The sequence below is a fragment of the Lygodium microphyllum genome, chromosome 21 (assembly GCF_053477565.2).
Source record: "Lygodium microphyllum isolate KBCC chromosome 21, Lygodium_microphyllum_v1.1.10, whole genome shotgun sequence".
Classification (NCBI taxonomy): domain Eukaryota; kingdom Viridiplantae; phylum Streptophyta; class Polypodiopsida; order Schizaeales; family Lygodiaceae; genus Lygodium; species Lygodium microphyllum.
The window spans coordinates 136,267,370-136,293,277 of NC_141155.1; the positions used below are offsets into that span (position 1 = coordinate 136,267,370).

The 25,908-nt window shown below is 41.1% G+C and overlaps 1 protein-coding gene across 1 annotated transcript; it reads right to left on the bottom strand.

Moving 5' to 3' along the window:
• Positions 1-900: 900 nt before the first annotated feature.
• LOC148018614 (ADP-ribosylation factor-like protein 8a) lies at positions 901-24,720 on the bottom strand. The gene is made up of 6 exons (XM_087662044.1): positions 24,404-24,720; positions 3,247-3,328; positions 3,073-3,105; positions 1,612-1,733; positions 1,314-1,478; positions 901-1,219 (listed from the first exon to the last, which is right to left on the bottom strand). Exons 1-6 carry the CDS (start codon positions 24,439-24,441, stop codon positions 1,102-1,104), a joined length of 558 nt encoding a protein of 185 aa, XP_087518170.1. The 5' UTR covers positions 24,442-24,720; the 3' UTR covers positions 901-1,101.
• Between the last annotated feature and the right edge of the window lie 1,188 nt (positions 24,721-25,908).

The window sequence follows — 25,908 nt, forward strand, 5'->3', positions numbered from 1 at the left end:
ACAGAGTTGTACATTGAGAATTTGTCCAACACAATAGTAGAAATTCTGAAGTGCTAGCAAGGTTACACCTTCAAAAAAGTCATACCCACCTCAAAAGCTCACGATAAGAGTATACTATTGTGGCAATATCTTTAGATTTTCAACTGTCACAGTTGAATGATAAAGCTCATAAAAACAGTGGGTTTTCTTAGTAGACTTTCAACGATCAATGTTGAATGAGACGACTGTTAATCGATCAGATCCAAGGGAAAAATGAGCTCATGATAAAGTAACCAAACTTAATATGCATACCAGACACAAAACAAGCTATGGGAATCAAAGCTAATAACCTTTTGAAATATTTATCATCAGCAAGGCTTAATCAAACAAAAATGGAAAAGGATGTCTGAGGTTCGAAAAAATCTCATGTCTTACAATAATGTACAAGGACCAAGAGTTAAACTAATATGACATTGTGCCTGGCAAACCTGACAAAGGCAAAATGCAAAACCAGGCACCCGCTCTTTTTCAAGAACAAGAGTGAAATTCATGAAAACATTTTTGGTGAAAAAAATAGCATACAAGCCCTTACAAAACCATACGAGTATACCCTCACTTCACTCGCAATATTAAAATGATCTGACTGCATAAGCAAGGCACCATCCAAGTATGACCATTGCTAGCTCTTGGTACTTTACAAGTCAATCGCTAACCACATCGATGTTAATCAAGTATTGCACAAAACCATGTTAAGTGAGTGAGAGACGCCTCTTGAATACAGTACAGGAAAAAAAGAGAGAAATTTTGCTAAAAACCTTACATGGACATTGGCAAGACTTTAATGGTCATGAAAAAGGCAAGTAGGATGTCTGATCATCATATGAATGTTAGTGTCTTACAATAGAGTACAAGGACCAAGAATGAAATTAAAATGACATTATTGCACAATGTCAAGTAGACATCGCATAGCCAATAAATAAGACAAGATACAAAACCAGACACCCACTATTTTCAAGAGCAAAAACTAACAAAACTTGAACGAAAACCTTGTTTGATGAAAATTTATCACACAAGCCTGCCCCAAAACCTGTATGATTGAACGCTGCCTTCATAATAACAATACTAGCTCTTGGTCTTGGAATGCTTTACAAGCCAATCAATAACCACATCAATGTTAGTCGAGTTTTTGCATGAAATCATGTAGCAGCAAACTTCTCTATCGGTAAGAGATGAAAGGTCCCTGAAAGATTCAACAAATTAAAAGCGTCAGTGAGTAGTCAATGATACCTATGAAAAGCCACTCAAAATGCACTCATCTCAAAGAATGCACTTACATTTGATCTATTAGTGCTTGTTTGGACAGTGCTTCAGGCTGCTTGTCTATCTTATTTCCAAGCACAAGAAGGGGTATTCCATTTAGTGATGGCTTGCTTAGTAAGTCATGAAGCTCACTTTTAGAGATTGGAATATTATCTCTATCAGCTGCATCAACAACATATCTGGAAAAATACAATTAGGAATCTCAATCACCCAGGTGTGAATGCAATTGTAAGTTAAATCCAGTTGAGGTGCAAAGCTGTCTGTGTCATCCCCTACCCTCTGCAAGGAAAAAGGAGCACAAGTTGGACTTACACAATGGCTGAAACTCCACGACAGTAACGCTCCCACATGCTGCGGAACCGGGGCTGTCCACCAAGATCCCACAGCTTTATCGTTACATTCCCTCTAGTGACTTTACGCATGTTGAATCCAACCTGCATGTCACCATAAAAAATCACTCTGCTTAAGATGCATCATCAGCAAGCCAGCCTAGCACATAGAACACGTTAATACAACACCCTACATACAGATATCAAAAGCAAAACAGGTCTGTCAGTAAAGGACTGCACAGAAACAAGTCGTGTAGACCTATCTCTATAAACTATAGCAAGAACAATGCTTAAGTTTTACAAGATCCTACAAAGCCATATCAAAAAAAAAAAAAGACGAGGCAACCAAACATGTAAGCACAGTGACTTGCGAGTTTGAAGTGAGTTTTAGACAGCTAATACACTAGAAATACCCCAAGACCTATGCTATTATGGAATCTATTCCACTATTACAATTGCATGACAGTCGTCAAAATGCCCAACAGTGCCAAAATGCAAAGTTACAAAATTGTGCCTTTCCTTTAAAACTTTCACTATGCACAAGAGTATTTAGAATCTTGTACACAAATCTACTCCCAATAAGCCTGATTGAACCATATATTGTGAAGCTTAGCCTATGTAGCCATCTTACAGTGCGGCCTCCACACATGGAATGATGACTTAAGACCTTCAATTAATAGTTCACCTCAAGACAAGATAAGATAGACTTCCTAAAGGGAGGAGACCAGCCTATAATGCTGCAAAAAATATTAAATGGTCAAGAACCTTGAGGAAGCTGTTTTTAGGCAACATGTTATATGCACTCTTGAACAGGCAGTTCCACAAGCCAAACCTCATAAAAAGGAATGACCCCGGCTGCAGTTCTCCAAGGGACCCAGGCACTTCACACTAACCATAACAGTTACGGAAGCACAGATCACATGCAGACATGGACAAAACTTCAACTCATGATTTGTGTGGATTTATATGAGAGATGCAAAGCTAGGCTATCAGCCCAAAAAACTTGCATGTAGAGAAAACTCTCCTCAAAGCATTCTGCATGTACATTTGAGTGTATAGAGCACTTGTTCAGGTGCATACTCATACATATGATTAGTATATATGAAAGGTTTACAAACCTAATCAAGTAAGAAGCTTATTTCACCCCAAAAGATGTGCACCAATAAGGATGCTGCCAGTCATGAGTTATAGACATACTTCTTTATTAGCAGATTATAAGTTATAGACTTACTCCTGCGCAGGGGATTATGCACCCACACATGCTATCACTTTACACGAGCTAACAGTAGCAGTATTCTGACACAAAGTAGGGCCCATTAATCATGGATTAACCAGGCCAATCCTATACAATTTAATCTTGCCAAACATGGACCTACTAGAATTACTACATAGCCTTTTACAAACTAAAACACGAGCTACCAAAGGTGCTGAAAAAGCATCTTACAGTTGGAATCATATCTTCGCTGTAGCCACCAGTCTGCAAAAGAAAGAAACACACATTACAGTCAAGAAATAAAGTACATCATATTCACACGTTCACTATTCAGATGATAGTATTTATGAATTGTGTTGAATATAAATATTCACATTGCAATAGCAATAACACTAAGGTAAGTACCGCAATGACATTCACAAGAGAAGTCTTTCCAGCATTTTGTAAACCAATTAAGGAAAGCTCCATCTCTTGCTTGAAAAAAAGGCTGCAAAGGAAAAAAAACAGAATTAGACTTGTATCATTAGCTCTGTCACCTTCAAAATGTCTTTTCCCCAAGGCCACTACTCTTGGTTCATGTTAGAGCAAGGTTCACCTCATCTTCAGCTTAAAACCAGTTCATTAACTCAACCAAACCCATACATATATAACAAAACAAAGTCCCCAATTGTCACATGAATGTACGATGTAATTATTCAACAGGGCAATGAGACTTTAGGTGCTCTCTATGGCATAAAACCTTACACAACTTTAAAAGCTGATCAAAGCAGTGCGATTTTCCAATTTTGAGCAATGAAAATAACCCTTTTTGATAATTTAGGGCTCCATCAGTGGGCCACTAATATGCCTATGGTTTGGACACACCTCTCACAGTGATTGATCATGTTTGGAGCTTCCTGCAACCATACCCCTTCTACCCATGCAAAATGTCATTGAAGTAGAAGAGTTACAACCCCCCCCCCCCCCAAAAAAAGCCCCGGGCCCCCCTTTTCTTTTCCCTTAACACACTGCCTCTCTTTCAGACACAATTGCAATCCACAATCTGGCTCAACAGTACTATCTTTTGCACTCTATATTCAAGCTCCACTATATTGGATCATCCTTCACTGTATAACTCCTATTAACTAAGTAACAAAAACAGACAAGATGAACTCCCAAGCTTTATACAAACTGTCAAAGTCCAGACTATGGCTCATAAAGGCCTTCAGTCACATCTCTCCATAGGTCATCACTCCATCCAGCTGGAGTAAATTGTCATGTCGTGAAGTAATAAAACTCCTCATAGTCCTCCAGATTGTCCCGGGCAGTAGCTCACCATCTACCAATCCAAACAAACTTGTGGAAGAAACTCTCCCTATTGCACTTGCCAACAAGGAGCAGTACCTGTCTGCCTCTATACCCAACTACCTTTAGATAGCTCATTTGTAGTCCGTACTACGCCCCACATGCAGCTCTATAGTATACCAGCAGAAGCATGCAGTGAATTAGGACTAAAAATGTTTGAGCACAAGTGAGAGGCTAAGAGCAGAACTGTGTAAAGAGGCAAAAGCTGAGATCCCTAGGCCTGATGCATAGTTCCAAAGAATCAAGAACTGCAAGTGCTACGGACAGCTTACTATAGGCACACGAACAAACTATAGGAAAGGCCAGGAATGGCCTCTCAAATGTACTCAAAATCCTAGGTGACCCAAAACGTGTCCATAACCCCACATTATCTAAAAAGTAGAGAGCCCTCCCAATATCCCCTGGTTACACAGGTAGTGCTCAGAAGCAAGAGATGACCAAAGAGCTAACACACCCTAAGTATGGCTTGGAAAATCTAAAACTGGAGCAAAAGTGGCAAATCACTTCCATCTCCATGAAAGTCACAAAGGCCACCACTATACAAATCTCTAACTCCAAATGATAAGGTCTGCAGAAAACACCATTTAATTCAAGGAGTTCAATGAGAACACCTCAATGAATCAAGCCAAAAATTAGCCTCTATAAGAAACTTATGTCGATCAAGTTTCACTTTCTCCCAAACTGGCATTCTATGATAGACTATTCAATATTCCACCTCATAATAGGCCAGTAGAAATGAGGAATGATTCCACTGTCTGCATATGGATGCTAATAGCATTCATCCATTACTTGCTCAATATTTCAACGCTAAGAAACCTTTGATTACAAAGTCCCCTACTTGAAGGCATTCCCAATTCGCGTAAAATATGAATCTGTAGTATGCAACTCCTTCAAGAAAATCGATCTAAATATTGTATCCTATCATGATAGCATTCACCTATGTGTATGGACTATTGTGTCAAGTAGAGGTAGATAACTCTTACCTTCATGAGAGTGCACCTAGACCCTATTCTTCTTGACTTCATATAAAGAACCTAAAAGTGAGAAAAAAACCTTGCCCTTCTTGTTTGATTATTCATGTTGGGTAATGGAGCTCGCATGTGACTAGCAAGCTATTTGGGGGGGGGGGGATTGGGTGTGTGAGAGACACACACAGAGAGAAAACTCTTGCAAGTACACAAAAAATGAAAGATAGATTGATAATGTTAGATGAGATATGTAAGATGAACATACAAGTGATAAGGCCTGAATATATAGGCTAAGGTATCCACCTACACCTTTGAACATTATATAACGCTAAGTGGTGTAAAAGGTGTTCACACCTAAACACCCACTTTTATACACAAAAATGAGTGTTCACACACAAGGATAAATAAATTTAACAAACCCCCCTTCGGGTCATGGGTGACTAAACACGTGACACGAAACATACAAAAAAGGAAAAGGAAAGTCTTACCTTGAAGCAGCAGTGTCTAATCCCATACAATGATTCTGGAAAATGAGATACATAAGTGAGAGAGATATGACATGAGGATCATGACATGGCCTACCAACTCAAGGACCCCATGTAAGACATGGTTCAAAGGTGTGTGTGCTTGGCTCAAAGACTGATCAAAAGCCAACATGGCTCAAAGGGATTGGGTACATAACAAGAGGCCAAATACACTAGTATAGTTTTCGGGATCAACTCAAAGGTCATGTGCAATGTGATTAAAATCCCCCCTAAAATATAACTTATTTGCGAACAGAAAGAAGTACAACTCGTTTTGGATTAAAATCTAGGCAAAGAATCCCATACAATTATTTTATAAGTGATGGAAAGGTCTTAGTGCCTACATCAACATGGCTAGTGTCTAATTTCAACATTTTTATATTTTTTATTTTTTAAAAATTTATATTATTTTTATTTTGTTCTAAAAATAATTATTTGACAAGATTAAAATTCCCCTTCAATGTCGATCTCAAGGATATTATGATAAATGCTGACCACTTGCGATAGCATCGCCAAGCACTGGATGCTTGGCGGGGTCATTTTGTTGCCCAATGTCAAAGGCAAGCACCTAGATGGTTGCAAATGTGTCATCGGACACCTTGAATGGATGCTGAAGGGCGCCAATGTGAAAATCCCAATTTATTCAATAAAATTTTCAGAATTCGAGCTCAAATTGAAAAAACCCTAAATTTTGTTCATGAAATTTTGAGAGATTGGTTCAAAATGGAAAAGCCCCAATCTACATGTGAACAGTCCCCCTTTAGGTTTTTCTTTTAAATGGACTGTGATTATCTAAGGTTGTATCAAAAGCCTTCTCTCTCCAAACTTGGGGTCAACACTAATATGACATGGAGGGCGGAGACAACAAGTTTGTTGATACATTGCAGATTTAATGGCCTGATGAAGTGACACGTGAGACTTTCAGGCAGGCAACAGACTCTAGAACGTGCAGACTAGAGACATGGTGCTGGGCAGCCAGCAGGTATGGCGCACAGCAGATCGTGGCAGGATGCACAAGCTGATGACGTGTTGGGGCTGCTGTTAGGCCAGACATGTCTCAAGGCGGCAGCAAGCAATGGGCAGTTGTAGCAATGTTTCACAACACTACTCACAACATAGTGATGGGTAGCACTCCTCCTACTTATGCTATTGTTGCTGTTGTATTATGAACAGCAGGTCATGGGGTGTGCACATAGGCTGCTGCTTCACCAAGACAGATACCACTGTTGGGTAATGGAGCTCGCATGTGTGACCAGCAGGCTATGGCAAATGGAACTTCATGGAGGTAAGAGAGAGAGAGAGAGAGAGAGAGAGAGAGAGAGAGAGAACTCTTGCAAGTACACACAAACTAAAAGATAGATTGATAATGACAGATGAGATATGTGAGATGAAAGTACAAGTGATAGGGCTTGAACATGTAGGCTAAGGTATGCACTTACACCTTTGACCCTTATTTAATACTAAGTGGGGTAAAAGGTGTTCACAACTAAATATGCACTTTTACACACAATAATGCGTGTTCACACACAGGGATAAATAAATCTAACAATTCAAAGGCTTCTTAACCCTAGTTTTTCTAGGCTAATAACTATCTTTGAAATTTGCTAGCAAAGCCTTCCTAAGTTTCCCATTGTTGCCATATTCTTGAGAGTTTGGTGTTGGGAATAAAGGCTCACCGTGCCTTTTACCCTATTTGGGTGTGAACACAACCTTACACTTTGTAATTTATATATATATATTCAAAACCTAAAATGTGGTACACAAGTCTTTGTACCAAACATCAAGTGTCGTGCTCACTCTCTCACTCCACTGCTCTCAACTCTCTATACCTTCACTCTCAGCTCAGCTCATGCACAACCTTCACAACAAACTCGTATCAGAGCACACAAGTTGTGCACGTTTCCCAAAGCCAATGACAATCGTCAGGCCATGTGACAGGCAAGCAGGAGCTTTAGGCACCCGTTGTCGGTGTTCAAAAGGTGCAGGAGAGGTAGTTGACAGGCGATACGTTGGAGTGACCAGCCTCAGTACGACCTACACTCAACCTGTGCAAATGTAACCAGGCTTGCATGCAGATAGGACCATATGAAACGGGTTGCAAGCACCAAATGGGACGGAAAGGTTGCGACCAGACAAAACGGGTTGCAAACGTCAAACAGGACGAACGGGCTGCGACCAGAGGAAACGGGTTGCAGGCACACGACAGAAGAGATGGGCTGCGACCAGCCGCCACAAACATGGCACGCGAACAAGTAAAAGTCAACGTTTTTTTTAAGGAAATATCCTTTTTTTTTTCTCTTCTCCTTCATCGGGTGTTCATACGCCAAGGCACAAAGCCAAATTCTCCCCAAGAAAATTGGGGATTTTTCCGGATTTGGGGACTTTAATGCAGAAGTGAACAATCTGACTCAAAAATTGTGAAATCAATGTACAATTGCCCGTGAAAATTTGGGGCTTTACACATTTTAGTGAAATTTCTTCAATTTCAGTGAAATTTGTGCACACCAGACCCGAAAAATTTGGGGCTTTTGCAGAATTTCATCAATTTGTGCAAGAATTGCTTGGTATATGCACTTGGGTACCTGAATTGATGCAAATTGAAAAGATTATCCTCTAAAAATTTGGGGCTTTTGAGCCAAATTGTCAAATTTGTGCTCGGAAATGCCTTTGGAGCAGAAATTGCAGTGAAATTTTGGGGATTTCACATGTAACTCTTGGCTTGGTCTCCAATTGTGTCAAAAATTGCTTGAGGAGTGCAGCAAACGACATTTTTTTAATTCTGAAAATTCATATGCAGATCTGAAATTTCTGCAATCTTGGATTTTTCATTGCTGGTTGGTACTCTTGTGCACTGTGGTCACTTGTGTCATATTTGGGCTTGCCTTTGGTGACTGGTTAGTCAATTTGGGACTACAAATTATGGCTAGAAACAGTGATAGCAGTAGTCTTTTGCACATTAAGAAGCTTGAGGGTTCCCATAATTTTGCAATCTGGCATAAACAAGCTATAATGTCTTGGTGCAAAGGAAACATGTAAAGCCCATCAAAACTATGGGAATCAAACCAGTAGACATGGAACAAGACGAGTGGGATGACTTGGATAAGCTTGCTCGCTCTACCATTGAGCTCTCAGTGTCAGACAACTTGCTCTTCAACATTGAGAAGGTGAATTCAGCATATGCAGTGTGGCAAAGACTTGAAGAATTGTATACTTAGAAAAGTGCAGCCAACAAGGTTTATTGACTGAAAAAACTAATGGACTTTCGCATGAAAGAGGGTACAACCATGTCTGTACATTTGAATGAGTTTAACTCAATTTTCAGTCAACTAATTGCTTTGGATTTTCATATTGATGAAGAGTTCAAAGCTACCTTCTTGCTATGCACTCTACCTGAAAGTTGGGATACTTTCAAGACAACTTTGCGTAATTCGAATGCTCAGGTGTTATACTCTGATGTGGAGAGTTCTTTGCTGATGGAAGAACTCAATAGGCAAAATAACTCAACAAACAAGTCTTCAAATGCATTACACACTAGAGGCAAATTTCAGCATAAGGTCAATTCTGAAAACAAAGCACGCAGCAAATCTCGTGGAAAAAATATGGAGTGCCATCATTGTAGCAAAAAGGGGCACTACAAAAGGGATTGCTTTCAGGTAAAGAAAGAGAAGGGCAAAAACAAAAACAATGAAGCCAACAAGGCTAAAAACAAGGGCAGCCAGCCTATCAAAAGAGCAATGTGAAAATAGAAGAGGTTAATGTAAATACTCATGATAATGACAATGATGGTGATGTACTTCTAGCTTCTTCTTTGGATGCACATGCATTGATTGCAGATTTTGAGGATGATATTCACACTTGGATACTTCATTCAGGTACGTCCTTTCATGTCACACCACATCATGAGTGGTTCTCTGACTACAATGGTGTTGTACGTGGTGTTATCCACTTGGGGGATAACTATGCATGTAAAATTGCAAGCATTGGCAGTGTGAAACTGGAATTTCAGCATGGCTCCATGTTTGTTTTGCATAATGTGAGACATGTACGTCAGCTCAAGAAGAGATTAATAAGCACAGGGCAACTAGATGATAAAGGCTATCACACCTTTGGGGATGGCAAATGGAAAGCTCCTGCATTGTTACCAAGGGGTCCACAACTAATACTCTGTATCCTTTGCATGTATCTAGTATGTGTGACCATGTTGTCGCCATAACTGAGCAACCAAGTGTTTCTTTGTGGCATAGCCGGTTGGGACACATGAGTCAATCTGGAATGAAAGTGCTCTCTCGTTTGGGTTATTTACCGTGTTTGAGATATGCTGATTTTGAACACTACGATCATTGCATTTATAGTAAACATGCTCAAACGTCACACAAAAAATCTTTCTAAGTCTTCACCCTTAGAGTTAGTACATTCAGATGTATGTCAAATGCCAGGTTTATCTTTAGGACGGAAGAAGTATTTTATTACCTTTGTTGATGATGCCACACGCAAAGCTTGGGTTTATCCAATCCATCGCAAAGACGAGGCCTTGGATAAATTTAAAATTTCCTGGTACTTCCTGAAAATCAGACCAGCAAGACGTTAAAATGCCTTTGCTCTGACAATGGTGGGAAATATGTGTCCAAAGCCTTTCAAGACTTTTGTGGCAGCAAAGGGATTAAGACGGAGCTTATTGCTCCTCATAATCCGCCCCAAAATGGTATTGCAGAGCATATGAATTGGACCATTCAAGACAAGGTCCATACAATGCTGTCACATGTTGCCTTGCCCCATGGTTTTTGGGAAAGAGGCTATTATGGCAGCCGTACACTTGATTAATCGGTCACCAAACAGGTCTTTGGGGGGGAAGTTCCCCAAGAAGCATGGTCGGGGGCAAGCCACCTTCGTATGCACACTTGAAAGTGTTTGGCTGCAAGGCATTTATACACATACGCAAGAAAGAACGCAGCAAATGTATTTTCCTAGGATATGGTGAAGAAGGTCAAATGGGGTATAGATTATGGGATCCTGAGAAAAAAAAAGTGCTACGCAGCAATGATGTCATCTTCCGGGAAGATCGCGTACACAAACAGCTCAAAAGAACAGAGGAGGTCCAAAGGATCGTATTCCGGGAGGATGTACCAATAGGACAGCAAAGAATGCCCATTAGACACTGCAAATACCTACTGAAAATGTCCCTGAAAATGCAGAGAATGATGTTGTAAATGATCAGCAAGATCTTACCCATGATGTCCCACAAATTCAGTAAGAACATGTGCACCTGAAACAACCTGAACCAGTTATACAACAAGCTGTACCTGCAGAATAACAAGCTGTCAATGCAGATTTACAGGCTGAACAGCCAGCAAATATTGACCACTAGGTCCATAGATCAACCAGAGTGCAAAAACAGCCCAATAGATTTGTTCTTGGAGTAAACTATATGGCTGATTATGTAATGTTAACAAATTGTGGTGAACCATCGTGCTTCTAGGAAGCAATGGACAGACAGGATAGTAAGAAATGGCAAAAAGCAATGCTATCAAAGATAGAATCTCTCATGAAGAATGGCATTTGGGATTTGGTACTTTTGCCAAAAGGACAAAAAGTGCTACCCTACAAATGGGTTTACAAAACGAAAGTCACTTCTGATTCTTTGCCCAAGTACAAGGCACGCTTGGTTGCTAAAGGGTACAAGCAAGAACATGGAATTGATTTTGATAAAATCTTTTCTCCTGTAGTCAAAATGACTATTTTGCGAACCATCTTGGGTTTGGTTGCATCTGAGGACATGAAACTCATACAAATAGATGTAAAAACCGCCTTCTTACATGGTGATCTTCATGAGAAAATCTATATGCAACAGTCTGACGGTTTTGTTACAAAGGAAAAAGAGCACATGGTATGTAAACTTAACAAGAGTTTGTATGGGCTGAAGCAAGCACCACGAGAATGGTATCACAAATTTGATACATTCATGCAATCTCAGGGATTTCATTGTTCTCAAGTTGATCACTACTTATATACCAAGAAGGCAACAGATGGCAACCTTATTCTCTTGGTATTAAATGTGGATGACATGCTAATTACAAGCAAAGATGATTATGCCTTGGACTCCTTGAAGCAGAAGTCAACTGTTGTTGGTTTCACAAATGCAGACTATGTTGGCCATCCTAACAGTAGAAAGTCTACTCCAGGATACGTGTTTATGTTCACAAGAGGAGCAATCTCTTGGATATCTAGGCTGCAAAAGTGTGTTGCACTGTATACTATAGAGGCAGAATATGTGGTTGCCACATAGGCATGCAAAGAGGCTTTATGGCTTTCACGTCTAGTAAGAGAGCTTGGGATTACAAAGGTTCCTATCCTCCATTGTGACAGTCAGAGTGCTATTGTGCTAGCACGGAATCCTGTCTTTCACGCAAAGACAAAGCACATACAGGTGAAGTATCACTTGATCAGGGATGTACTTGACAGCAAAGGCATTGAGCTTGTCAAGGTATATACAGATGATAATCTTGCAGACAAACTCACGAAAGGTCTTCCAACCGAGCAGTTTGCTCATTACTGCCAGATGATGGAGGTTGGATAGTATATGTGTCTTTCAGCTTTGTACATACATATACTTAGTTGATTCTTTCCTCTACCTTCAGGCACGTTGCCTTTAGGTGGAAGGTTGTTGGGAATAAAGGCTCACCGTGCCTTTTACCCTGTTCGAGTGTGAACACACGCTTACACTTTGTATTTTATATATATTCAAAACCTAAAATGTGGTACACAAGTCTTTGTACCAAACATCAAGTGTCGTGCTCACTCTCTCTCTACTGCTCTCAACTCTCTACACCTTCACTCTCACAGCTCAGCTCATGTACAACCTTCACAACATTTGAAAGTCCATAAAGATAGTTTGAGCTCTACCTTAAGATAGTGCAAGTTTGAACTCAAATTGACTATCAAATCTTGCCAGCAGCTCCTTGTTGTTCACAAGAAATCTGTTTAGCAGTCTTGCTCTAGACTTGCACTCCTTTTCTAGAGAACATAAGGATAGATAGTCCCATAAATTGAGAAAAAAAAATGAAAAGTAAATTGGAATTTGGCTGCCAAAAATACACCATTGTCTTCTTAAAACTACTTGTGCTGTCAGACAACCCAATTTTGCCTCTACTTACTTGTCAATGTCTCTTTCACCTTCATCGACCCATTCTTAGATTATCTTTTGCAAAACTAGATCAACGTCTCCTCTTCATCATTCCTCCCATTTGGCATGTTCAATCACTTTCATCTATGAAAATCAAAGCCAAAGCTCTAATACTTGTACAACTTGGCAGTCGCTTGGCACAATGAGAAAGTGGCACATGATAAATAATCACACAACGCACAGAATAGATAAATGATACAAATACTCGATACCACTCTTCAACAAGATGGACCTTGCTATTCCTTCTAACAATAGAAATTTTCTTTTCTAAAGACAAAGTAAATCTCATTTGCGAGAGACTAGACTTCTAGAGCGCTCACTATTTACTTGTCAATGTCTCTTTCACCTTCATCGGCCCATTCTTAGATTATCTTTTGCAAAACTAGATCAACGTCTCCTCTTCATCATTCCTCCCATTTGGCATGTTCACACACTTTCATCTACAAAAATCAAAGCCAAAGCTCTAATACCTGTACAACTTGGCAATCACTTGGCACAATGAGAGAGTGGCACATGATAAATAATCACACAATGCACAGAATAGATAAACGATACAAATACTCGACACCACTCTTCAACAAGATGGACCTTGCTATCCCTTCTAACAAAAGAAAATTTATTTTCTAAAGATGAAGTAAATCTCATTTGTGAGAGACTAGACTTCTAGAGTGCTCACTATGCAACAATCCAACTAAAATCAATAACAACATTGCAACATCTTCAGCCATAAGTTATCCTAGACCAAAAAACTTCATCAAAGAATTCAACAAAGAAACTCCAAGGTTGGAGGCACAAGTCTCACAAATGCATGGCACAATAGCACACACTAACCTTGTGCTAATGAGGATGTAGATAGAGGATAGAAATCCCTATTCAATGTACCAATCAAGAGTTTTACCGGTCTATGGCTTACATAAAGCAGTAGTTCCTTCAATTAATACCTGGTCTTTTCACACACACACACATAAACAAAGGTCTCACTCCCTCACTCAACACCAAATTGGCCCCGAAGACCGGCGCCCCTCTCGGTATTTCTTTATCAATTAAAAGATGAAAAGTTACAAAAATGAAATGTTCCAAAATACATAACCTGTGAACTGTGAACTGTTGGTTTTTATCTTTTTTGAGTAAATCCCAGCTGAATAAGGACAGTACAACAAAGACCAGAACAACATTCCTTTTAGAAAAGCATTTTCTGTGACCATAACTCAATGATTCATGTGCAGAATTACAGTCTGCAGAACTATGTATTTACTGTTTTTATTGTCCAGCATATCCAAAACAACATCCCTTCTAGGAAAGCATTTTCTGTGACCATAACTCAATGATTCATGTGCAGAATTGCAATCTACAGAACTCTGTATTTACTGTTCTTACTGTCCAACATATCCAGAACAACATCCCTTTTAGGAAAGCATTTTCTGTGACCATAACTCAATGATTCATGTGCAGAATTGCAATCTACAGAACTCTGTATTTACTGTTCTTACTGTCCAACATATCCAGAACAACATCCCTTTTAGGAAAGCATTTTTTTGTGACCATAACTCAATGATTCATGTACAGAATTGCAGTCTGCAAAACTATGTATTTACTGTTCTTACTATCCAGCATATCCAGAACAACATTCTTTTATCCTGGCATCATTCCAGCAGTAAAACAATCCCACAAACAGCACTAAATCAGAGCTGAAAAACCTTGTTCTTGTGTGGCATGGTCATCACTTTCTTTAGTTCCTGCACTGGAGAAGCCATCAGTTGCTCCTGAACTTGGACAGTGGGGCTCTTGCCTCAACAGAAATGCAAAGAAAACACAAAACTGTACATTCGATAGAATCAGCCCATCATGCAGAGCATTTCCTCTGAGAATAGAGAGAGAGTTGACCAGAAGGAGCAAGCTCTACCTCCGTACATGAGTCAGAGACAAGGAAGTACTCTCCATAGCAGATGTACTTGCAGCAATCTACCCTCAGCTCCTCAAAACTTCAATCTCAGATCTGCCCCTCATGCCTATTACGTTTTTTTTTAATGCTCTCTCTCTCTCTTTTGGAAATTTGTGCCACATGGCATACATGTAAAAATTTTCCCATTTAAACCTTCCGGTTTAAAATTCTCCATGATCGGTGCAAATTTGACCTTGGCACAGACCAGAGAATTAATCCTCGTGCAAAAACGAAGATAATGACACGAATAAATTCTAGGGTCCAAAAATAGTCGCTCCCTAAATTTTAGGGATGGTGACCCCTGCATTCCTCAAGTTGTTTTGAGCAACTTTTATCATTGCAACCACATCAAAAAGTGTAATGTGGCTCAGTTATAGTGACTTCTATTCCATGGGCATTCTCACACGTGCGTCTTCTATCTTGGCCAAGCTCATTGTCTTACACCATCTCTAGTGGTTGAGCACACAGTCCCAAACCACTGGCATTCTATTCTTCCGTGCCCATTCAATCTAGTCCCAAGGCTCACGGAAACCATTAGTCCAATTTGTCCCAATGGCTGCCTCTTCTGGCCATGCAAAGATCTCAGCTTAATCCAAGAGAACTCTGGGGGTAAAAAGCAACAACAACTAAAGAAAAGAAAAATAAAATATTTATATAAGTAAATAAGGAAAGCAACTGCAAAAAGTATCACCACCTGGGTGACATAAAATATTAGGGTAAAGGCCAATGGCCAATAGCCAAGCGAGCACCCCTTGAATACACAAAAATAGAGGATCTTGGAAGAGAAAAACCCTCCCTCTGTCCCCCTCTTTCAAATTTGTATAATATATATGCCACCATCTCAACTATGTTTCAACAAACACAATCAAGACAAACAAACTACATGGCATCACAACATTAGCAATACACAATGAGGTGGCACCATATTGACACCACATTACCCTCTCATAGAGCTCGAGGAAGCTAAAAAAGGCCAGCAGTGAACATGTAGCAGTTCCCCCATGCATTTACCAATTTTCAAGTCTGAGAAGGCACAGTTTATGCAACCAGCACCCTCTCCAGTTGTGAAAGCATTTATGCAAGTCACCTTGCCGTTGCATTTGAGATCAGTTTGAGGCTCTACCGAAGCAAACTTGCCCTGCTACATTTGTACTATACCATCAACTGGACATCGTTTTTTCATGTGCTGTCACAACTCTATAGAAACAGAATTTGTATCCTTTTTCATTAATTTGTCTATATAATAATTTATTAAATTTATTTCCTTTGCACTAATTAGATATAAAGAAAAGTGCATTGGAGCTGGCCACTGATGAGTGGTCACAGGTTATGGTGGACCCACGCGGTGGGTTAGAGAAAAGATAGTTCACACTTCCACCTATATGGCCCGATTGGGCGCCTGTGACTAGAACTCACGCATATCAGGGTTAGACTCGCACACAGAAAGGATTGATGCCTTAAAGTGTGGGCTAGATCCATCAGAACAGACAGTTACAATCAACAAGATGGCATAATCATGAAATGCTTGTATAATGTGCATGTATGGGCTGAAAGCTTGAAATGCACATTTCTTTGCATAGGAAAGTCACATGAAGATTTGGATACCATTTTTGCAATGTACACGAAAAAAGCTTTCATATGACACCCATATTGAGGGGTCCCTAAATTTTAGGAGATCCCTAAATTTTAGGAGGTCCCTAAATTTTAGGAGCCTCGAATTAGCCTAAAAATGCTAGTCCTAAAAAATAGGAATGTCATTCTAAAAATAGTAAGTTCTGTACTCTGACTGTGCTTACTAAATTTGGTTGTTTCTATTCTTGACAGTATTCAACCCAAAAAGGAAGGCCATAGAGAAGAGACAAGTGTCAAGACACTTGTCACACAAGTTTCCAAGTGTCCCACCACTTGTCACATCTCATGACATGTGGTTGGACACTTGTCTTGTGCTACTCCACTTTCCCCTTTTGTACTAGCTCTCCCCTCTCCTATAAATAAGAGCTCGTTTTTCTTCATTCAACATCATTTTTCTTTGCTGTAAACTCATGTACAGCACCCACAGATAGCCAGAAACTGGCCCCATCCATCCCCATCATCATCCCCCACTTCTCCATTATCAAATTCCTCCATATTCCCTCTTCTATCACTGCTGTTTTACAGGACAGCAAGCCTGTAAATTCATTACAGCACCTCCTTCTGGAGCTCTATCTTCCATTTTAGCAACAAGAAGCAAGCCCTATCCATGTACTGCTGATCAACGATGGAGAAAGGCTGATTTTCCCTTTTTCTTCTCTCATACTGTAAAGAAATAAGTTCTTATCATTGCATAATAGATAATACATGTGTGTTTGTACATCTTTGCATGATCTTGTGAGAGTGAGAATTACTTCTTCTCGCTCTCAGGTTGATTGTAACTGAGCTCTTCCCTAAGGGACTTGGATTGAGCAGAAATACATTCCTTCGCGGGGGGGTTGCCCATCTTCAACCCTCAATCTTGTCTCCATTACTTTTACATTTTCATGGCTGTAATTTTGTGAGTAATTTTCATTTTCAGCTTTAAGTGTTCATTCTCTTTTATATTAAATCTCGAAAACAAGTGAATATCATAATTGTTAAGCATACTACGTTGTTCGGGGCGTTTACATGTGCATACCTGCCATGCATTGTAATTGTTAGCAATCGGCTCCCTGCCACACGGCAGCAGTTGGCTGCATTAAATGCAGCCGCCCTGCCTATTTTAGCATTTTATAAGGCATTCTTTTCAGCCTTTTTAAAGGCTGAGTTTCCAGCAGGTTTTATCACTTGTATCTGACAGATTACAGCCTGCTGGTGACAGAGACAACACTCGGGCTGACGGAGATTGAGGTCCTCAAGGCAGAGACATACGTAGATATTCTCTTTGCACCCGTGTATAATTCTGCATTCCTATACAGCATTCTTCACTGCAGATTATCTGCATTTCACTGTCTCTTTCTCTCCCTCTCTTCTCTCTCCGTTCACTCTTTGTCATGGTCATTCGCTTCCGCATTGCTTCACTCTAACAGGGTATCAGAGCATTGAAGGACTGGCCTAGGGTGGACCTATTTGAAGAGGAGTTTTCAGTGCAGCATAAGGCTGCGTTTTCAGCGTTCAAGTGCAAGCAAGTGGGCTGTGCATCCGAATAAGGCTGAGACGAGCGTGGACATGCGAGAAAAGAGAAGATTTGCTGAAGATTTTACCTTTTCATCCCCTCCGGCGGTTGAAGAAGGTTCAGGCATCGGAGACGAGCCTTAGCAGGCTACGTTTTCACACTGAGAGGAGGGTTTCTTTTGCATTGGTGCAAGCATTGCAAGTGAAGATGTCTACAAGGACTGATGTGGAGTTCTAGGCGATCATGGACCGGAAGGTGCCTATCCTACCGGCTCTTCCATCAGATCTGAAGCTTGATGGCGACAATTACCGTATCTGGCGAGTGATGATGTTGGCCATCTTGGAGTCTTATGATTTGGAGGAGCTTGTGATGGAGGAGATCAACCGGCCCTCAGTGAGAGACGAGTCCCAACTCTCTTCCAGTGCTCACGTGGAGTTGACCAAAGCTCAGTCTCATTGGGACAAACTGAATGCCTAGATTCATTCTTTTCTCTTTTTGTCTTGTACAACAAATGTGATAGCCTATATAGAGCACCTAACAGTGGCTTGAGAGATATGGCTAGAGCTTGACTAGATGTACAACCGAATGACCTAGAGGTGCAGATGCGGACCTTGTTTGTGAATAAGTCTTCTTCGCTTCGGGAATGCATCAACAAGCTTCAGCAGCTTCAGATGCAGTTCAAAATGTGAAGAAGCCCATTTCCTCCAAAGACATGGCGATCACTTTATTGTCCCAGGTGCCGCCACAATTCGGTACCTTTTATTCCGCTCTTATTGCCTCAGGGCGGGAGTCGACTCTTCGCTAGGAAGAGTTGGTTTCTATGGTCTTGGACCAAGAGAAACAGTTGAAGGGACAAAATGATTCCAAATCGGAGACATTGGTTGGTCAAGCCTCTCAGAAGAAGAGGAAGGACCAAAAGAAGAAGGAGGACAACAAATCCAAGAAGAACAAAGAGAAAGAATTGACATGCCATATCTGTGGTAAGACCGGGCATTGGAAGAAGGATTGCCTCGACAAGGACAAGAAGGACACCAAGAAGGGCCCAAAGGATTCTGGAGCAATGGCTGCACCCTCATCAACTGCTTTTCTACACTTAGCGGTCATTGAGGACCCTACACCGAAGAGTTCTGATGCTGCGATGACAACTCTCCACGCTCGAGAGTGGATCATTGACAGTGGTGCCTCACGGCACATGACTCCTTCTCCCATTGGTGTTGCCCATTTGCGACCTTCGCATGGGCTGATTCTCATAGAAGACAGCTCTTATGTGTCTATTGCTGCACAGGGTGAGATGCAGCTGACTCCAAATGGACGTGGTGGTACCCACACTTCCGAGGTGTTGCATGTACCAAGTTTAGAGTATCATTTACTTTCGGTGCATAAGATTTGTTCTCTTGGCCTTTTGGTGGAGTTTGACAATGATGCTGTTCGAGTCCTTGATCGTGGATCGAGCAAGGTTCTCTCTTGCGGATCTGAGGAGAGCGGCGTTTACAAATTGAAGTCTTCTACAACTATTACCTCTCTCCTTCTTACCTCTCAGTCACGATCCGAGCTATGGCATGCTCGGTTTGGCCACCTGAACTATGAGTACCTTCAGAAGGCGTCACGAGGATCACTTGTTTGAGGTTTGCCAGACATAGTGGTGAGCCAGCAACCATGTGTTTCCTGCATTCGTGGAAAACAGCATCGAGATGCGATTCCAACAAAGCTTCAAGGCGGTCTACTTCACCTATGGAGCTTGTATCTACGGATCTTTGTGGCCCAATGAGGAATGAGTCCCTGAAGGGGAGCTTGTACTTCATGTTGATTGTAGATGACTACAACAAGATGATATGGAGCTACTTCTTGACGTTGAAGTCGGAGGCTTTCTCCCACTTCAAGGATTGGCTTCCCTTTGAGGAGAACCGATCCGGCCAAAGATTGAAGACCTTGCAATGATAAGGGTGGTGAACTTGTTTCTAATGAGTTTGCTCGTTTTTGTGCAGATAGGGGCATTCACCAGGAGCTTGCTAATACCAACACTCCTCAAGAGTGGCATTTTGGAGCAAAAGAACCGCAGTGTGATTGAGATGGTGCGCACCATGATGGAGCACCGACAGACACCTCAATTTCTATGGGCCGAGGCAGTGGCTACAGCAATCCACATCCTAAATCAATCTCCCACTTCGGCCGTTGACAGGATGACACCATTTGAGGCTTACTTTGAGACTAAGCCTGATGTCTCTTATTTCAGGATCTTTGGATATGACGCCTATGTGCACATCCTGAAGACGCAACGTGACAAGTTTGAGGCGACTTCCCGAAGACAGGTATTTGTTGGCTACAGCTCCCAGTCCCAAGGTTATCGCTTGTTTGATCCCGTCAAGCAAGATGTCTACACAAGCCGAGATGTGCGGTTCATGAAAGTTCCAACCACAAAGGGAGGTGCGGAGCACCCCGTCCTTGCAGATCCAGGGGAGAGTTGGGCTCCCGAGACAGTTCTTTTGGAGCCAGAGCCTCTTGATGGAGATTCTTCTTCGGATGATCTGAAGCAAGCTCCGCGTGCTTGGAACGAGAAGATTGACTCGTTTCTCCAGGCCAAGTTGGGAAATCAGCGTTCGAGGGCCAATCCGCAGCTTAATGTGCACACTTCCAAGGGAGGTCGTGTATTATTTGTTTTGCCAATCCACAGCTTTACATGCACACTTCCGAGGGAGGTCGTGTGTTATTTGTTTTGTATGTTGATGACTTGATTATTGCATGTGCTTATACCCAAATGATCGAAGAGACGAAGGCAGCCCTACACCAGAAGTTCAAGATGACAGATTTAGGACTTCTCCAGTTCTTTTTGAGCCATGAGATTTACCAATCTCAGAGGAGGATTTTCATCTCTCAGCAGAGATATGTACAAGAGCTCTTGGTGCTTTTGAGACGGAGAATTGTCGGTCCATCTCTACTCCTATGGATCCGAACTAGAAGGCTACTTCACTTGCAGATTCTCCTTTGGCACTCACTACCATCAGCTGATTGGATCATTGATTTGGCTCCTCAACACACGGGTTGATCTATGTTCTGCTATAGGTCTCTTGGCGGGGTTCATGAGTGCGCCTCAGCAGGTGCATTGGCAGGCTGATCAAAGGATACTACAGTATCTGAGGGGGACCTCCGACTTAGGGATTCATTATCCAGCAAGTACATGTGCTTCTGATCTTGTTCTTGCAAGTTGGAGTGATTCAGATTGGGCTGGCAATGTGAATCAAAGACGGTGCATTAAATGCAGCCGACCTGCCTATTTTGGTATTTTATGAGGCATTCTTTTCAGCCTTTTTAAAGGCTGAGTTTCGAGCAGGTTTTATCACTTGTATCTGACATATTACAACCTGCTGGTGACGGAGACACCACTCAGGCTGACGGAGATCGAGGTCCTCAAGGTGGTGACATATGCAGATATTCTCTCTGCACCCATGTATAATTCTACATTCCTATACAGCATTCTTCACTTCAGATTTTCTGCATCTCTCTCTCTCTCTCTCTCTCTCTCTCTCTCTCTCTCTCTCTCTCTCTCCGTCCGTTCACTCTTTGTCATGGTCATTCACTTCTGCATTGCTTCACTCTGACAGTAATGCACCCTAGGACCACCCACATCATGCTAATTGTTAGCCAGCCAGGATGATATGGCCAGATGCTCCCTTGGGTGCCATGAGACCATTGTCATTATCAACAAGGTGAATGGCAAGACAATACCACATCTTGTATAACTGAATTTCTCAAAGTGGGATGAATAGTTCAAATTTAGTGAAAAGACATGGCTGGCAAACTCTACCTGCAAAAATTAAGATGATTTGAGGGTCCATTCATGAGATGAACAAGGCAAAAAGTTAAATTTCGCGAGGCCATCATCAAGATAGACTAAAAGCATAGGCAAAGTCAGCCTATCGACTTGGCTCCATTGGTAAAAGCAAATGTGATTTTTGGTATGCCTCGGCTATTTGACCATCATACTCTTCCAATGACTAGGGATCATACACTACAATAAGTCAATAGGATTCTCTCTTTGAGACCACGCATGGGATTCCTCTAGCTCATAGATTTTCTAAAAGTACAACAGCAGCATTATCCAAATTTTGCAAGTAGACTCCAAATTCCAAAGGTAAAGAAACCAAATCCTCTATCACAATTTCTCCCTCTAATGGTAAACTCTGCTTCACAAACACAATTTGACAATGAGCATGACATCTATCACTTGCAACCCAAAGAGAATTTACAAGTTGGCAAGCATTGCCCTCATGCCACCAACACTTACCGATTCCTTTTCCAAAGGAAGCTAATTCCAATAATTGATCCCGGTTCAAACCTTCAACAAAGGTTTTCTAATCAATGGGGAAGCGCACTAATGGAGTTCCAAACTTAAATTGTGACAATCTCATTACCAACACCAAACCCCACAAAAGACTTTCATCAGAAGCATCACATATAAGGATGCCCTACAACCTCACCCAGGGAGAGTGTGGTGCATCCATGACTTGGCAACATCTATCTTGTTCCAAGTTTGTTGCATTGTATTCCATGATTTTTATGTACTTAAACCCAAGCCTTATAATATTTAGTATATATGTGATCAGCATCTAGGATTCTCATTGCTAGATTTGTCCAAGACATTCCATATATTTATATATCCTACTTTTCAATGTAAGATTCTACTTAGTCCCCATCATCATCCTCAAATTCTTGTACACTGAGGGGAGAGTTTAATATGTGTGGGTTGAACCCTTCATTTCACACTTCAATCTTCTCCCTTTGAATGGCAATGTTAGTTGTCTTCATTAATTCGCTTGTGACCCTTAGCACCAAGTGGCTCCATTATCCATGATTCTTCTTTGCAAAATCAAAGGAACTTCAATTGCAAAGCTGAATCAATTGAATCTCTAAGGATGTCTCTACCAAATGTTTGAACCAAGATCCATAGAATTCATTTCCCTTTAAACAACTACAACAAAGCTCACATGGAATATAATATAAATCCTTCAACAACAAACAAGTAGCTTTAACCAAAAAGCCAACAACATTAACCATTTCAGCTATATCCATAAGACCACAGACAGTACCTCATGGAAAGCTACAAGAAATGATTTTCTATTCCCATCCTATTTCTTCAAGTAAGTTTTCTCAAACTTGAGCAAAACTCGTTGTCCTTCATGATTCATCACAATAAGCTCAATAGCTTTATTATATTTCCCTTCAAGCCTTTTGACATTCTAAATTTTGATTTGCTTCAGCATTCTAATGGACAACAAAAAGGCGTCCAATAACAGTCCCAAAAAGAATTTTGTAAGTAGCTGCTTAAAAGTTATTGTCCAAACAAAGTTCACCAGCAAGACAATACTTTGACCATTCTATGGAAAACTTCCAGACACCTAAACCTAAAGGCTTATAATCTCACTTTGTCCACCTACAAGCAGAGAGAGATGCTTTCCACACTAGATTGATTGTTCTAAAATCTCCATCACACACAAAACAATTCAGTAGTTCATGAATTTTGAACCCCTGGTCCAAAAAATATCTAGCTATCCATATTGTCTTGTTGTTTGAAGCAAAATGGTCCATCTTGCTGTATCCATCAATAAATATCTATGTATCACCACTCCTCTTCTAAGTCTTAAGAAACTCCAACATGAGGACCATACGAATTGTTCAAGTAAAACTATCCAATATAGTTTCCCTCCAAAATGCTGTATGCAGCCACATTGTTGCAGACGGCCAAGTATTTCAGGAAGAAGGCTCATTCTTTTCTCTTCTTAAAGCACAAAAGACAATGCCATGCTACGAAATCATGGAAGATCTGCTGATTGTCATCGTTTTCTGACCTACACACTCCACATGCTATTTATTTTGTGAGATTGCTTTGTGAAGAGAATAGTGTTCTCTTTCTTTTTTTGGAGGTCACAAATCAGTACTTCACAAAAAAAAAGGTACAATGATCAAAGTATGTGTCCATTGAGAAAGAAATCCTTCGTGCCCGGTTTGCAGAACCTGCTGTGGCAAAGTTCACATAGGCCCCGCGACAACAGACCGAGAAATGAGTCGGGAGGGAAGGGTGGTTACAAACAAGGGGTCACGAATCAAAACGCAGGAAATTTCGACAAGTTAAGGTACTCCTCCAGAAGCTGCAAGACGTCAAGGACTGAAACTGAAAATTCGAGCCCCAACGAGCTTGAATTGCTGTCTTGACTTTAACTGACATACACTCAAAACTACAAGGGGAGTTTCAAATTAGTGGCTTAATAATCCACCCGAAAGAAAATTTGGAGCAGATCCTGTTGACTTCAGGGATGGCTTCCATGCGAAGCAAAATCGTCATTTTCAAATCAGCTGCCATAAGATCTTCAACCACATGATAATGCGGAAACCCTACACCTATGCGACATGAATGAACAGAAAAAAAGTCTCTGCTTTTCCTTTCAGGACTAGCCGGCAAAACGTAAAGAAGAATCGTCCTACCTGCGAAGCCAATTGAGGAAAGCTTCCCAGATCCCCATGGCGGAGCAACGGCAGAGGGGGGGAAATGCCTCTTTGAACCAAAATCAAGCACGCAGGGACGAAGTATCGATCGCGGGATGGACTTGTCAGGCGCGGAGCGAACTGCAGGATTTGATGATGACGTTGAAGGTGATGGCGGAAGGGAGGACTCTCATCGCTGTCTGCGTCGGGCCTCTTCTCCTCTTCTCCTCCCTTGTAGCTTTCATCATTCGTAAGGTTGAGCTTTTATGAAAAAGCAGACAGAAAAACATCATAAAAGATGTACAAAAGCCTTGCTCAATATAGACACCGAGAGAGAGAGAGAGAGGGACGGGACAAATTACAGCCTTGCAACAAACCCATACCCATGTGGCATGACATGGATTACACATGAACATGGGCGAGATGAATGGTGTGGGCTTAAACTTATGAGACTGTGCCCTTAATGTGCACTAGGCGCGCTGCACTTAGACTCGCCACCGGGGCGGGCGTGATTTTTGCAGGCGGGGGCGGGTGCTAGACACGTGGCACCCACCTCCGCGTTCTCTTTTTTTTCTTGTGGGGGAGGTGGGGGGCTGCCACGTGGCACCCGCCCCCCACCTCTCGTTAACTAATAGTATAGATGGTACATCCCAAAGTAGTCAATTTTTGAGAAATTGTTTTTATGGACACTAGTGAGAATTTAGAAAGATGGTCAAAGGCACATCGCAACGAGAACCTTGGCCTTTCTTTAACCAATGAAGGGCAACTTAGTCTTAGCAGGATGAGTGTATGAGTTATAGAAGGTCAATAATACAAAGCCGATGGGAGCTGACTAGCTCTACGGTGCCCTTTACCCTTCCAAGTGTGTAAAGATTGGGATGAGGGCAATTTTGAAATAGCTCAAACGATCAAATTCTGTTTTCAAGAACTTTGGCATTGTTTGTCCTCGTGTCTCATGCACGTGGAAATGGGCAATGAAAACATGTGTGTCTGCAAACAATGCACATGGTAGCACACACATGTGAAACTTGTAAGTACACCATGGTAGAATCGTCACTTTTTTACATTGGCATAAATGCAACCAATAGTAAGGTAGTAGTGCCACTTCAAGATCAACATAGATTTTGCACAATTCCCTTATGGAGATGTGGTCAACACTAGAAAATTTTGACTACAATTGAAAATTTTCATTTTCTTAAATGAAGCGACTTAATTTATTGCCAAGCCTAAAGCATTTCCAATGGACAAAATTTCATGAAGCATGTGTAACAAAAGCACTTCACTTACCAAGGAATAAAGAAGCAAGAAATCAAAGTGTCTTTTAACAAACACTTCTCATGTGCTAACCTTCTTATGAAGCATGATCAATCTTCTTCTAAATAACATTTACTATTACTTTAGGGGTTGTGGTGATATTTTTGGTAGTTTATTGCTTATTATCTTAGAAAGGCAAAAGTGTTGCAACTTTGTTCGATAAACCAAAACAAGGTGCTTTTCCTTCATTT

Excerpts from the sequence above, each read along its gene's own strand:
- LOC148018614 (XM_087662044.1), bottom strand. The coding sequence starts at position 24,441 with ATGGGGATCTGGGAAGCTTTCCTCAATTGGCTTCGCAG. Across the intron at positions 1,734-3,072 it reads GCGAAGATATGATTCCAACT|GTTGGATTCAACATGCGTAA; the intron begins GTAAGATGCTTT and ends GGTGACATGCAG. Across the intron at positions 1,479-1,611 it reads CGTGGAGTTTCAGCCATTGT|ATATGTTGTTGATGCAGCTG; the intron begins GTAAGTCCAACT and ends GTATTTTTCCAG.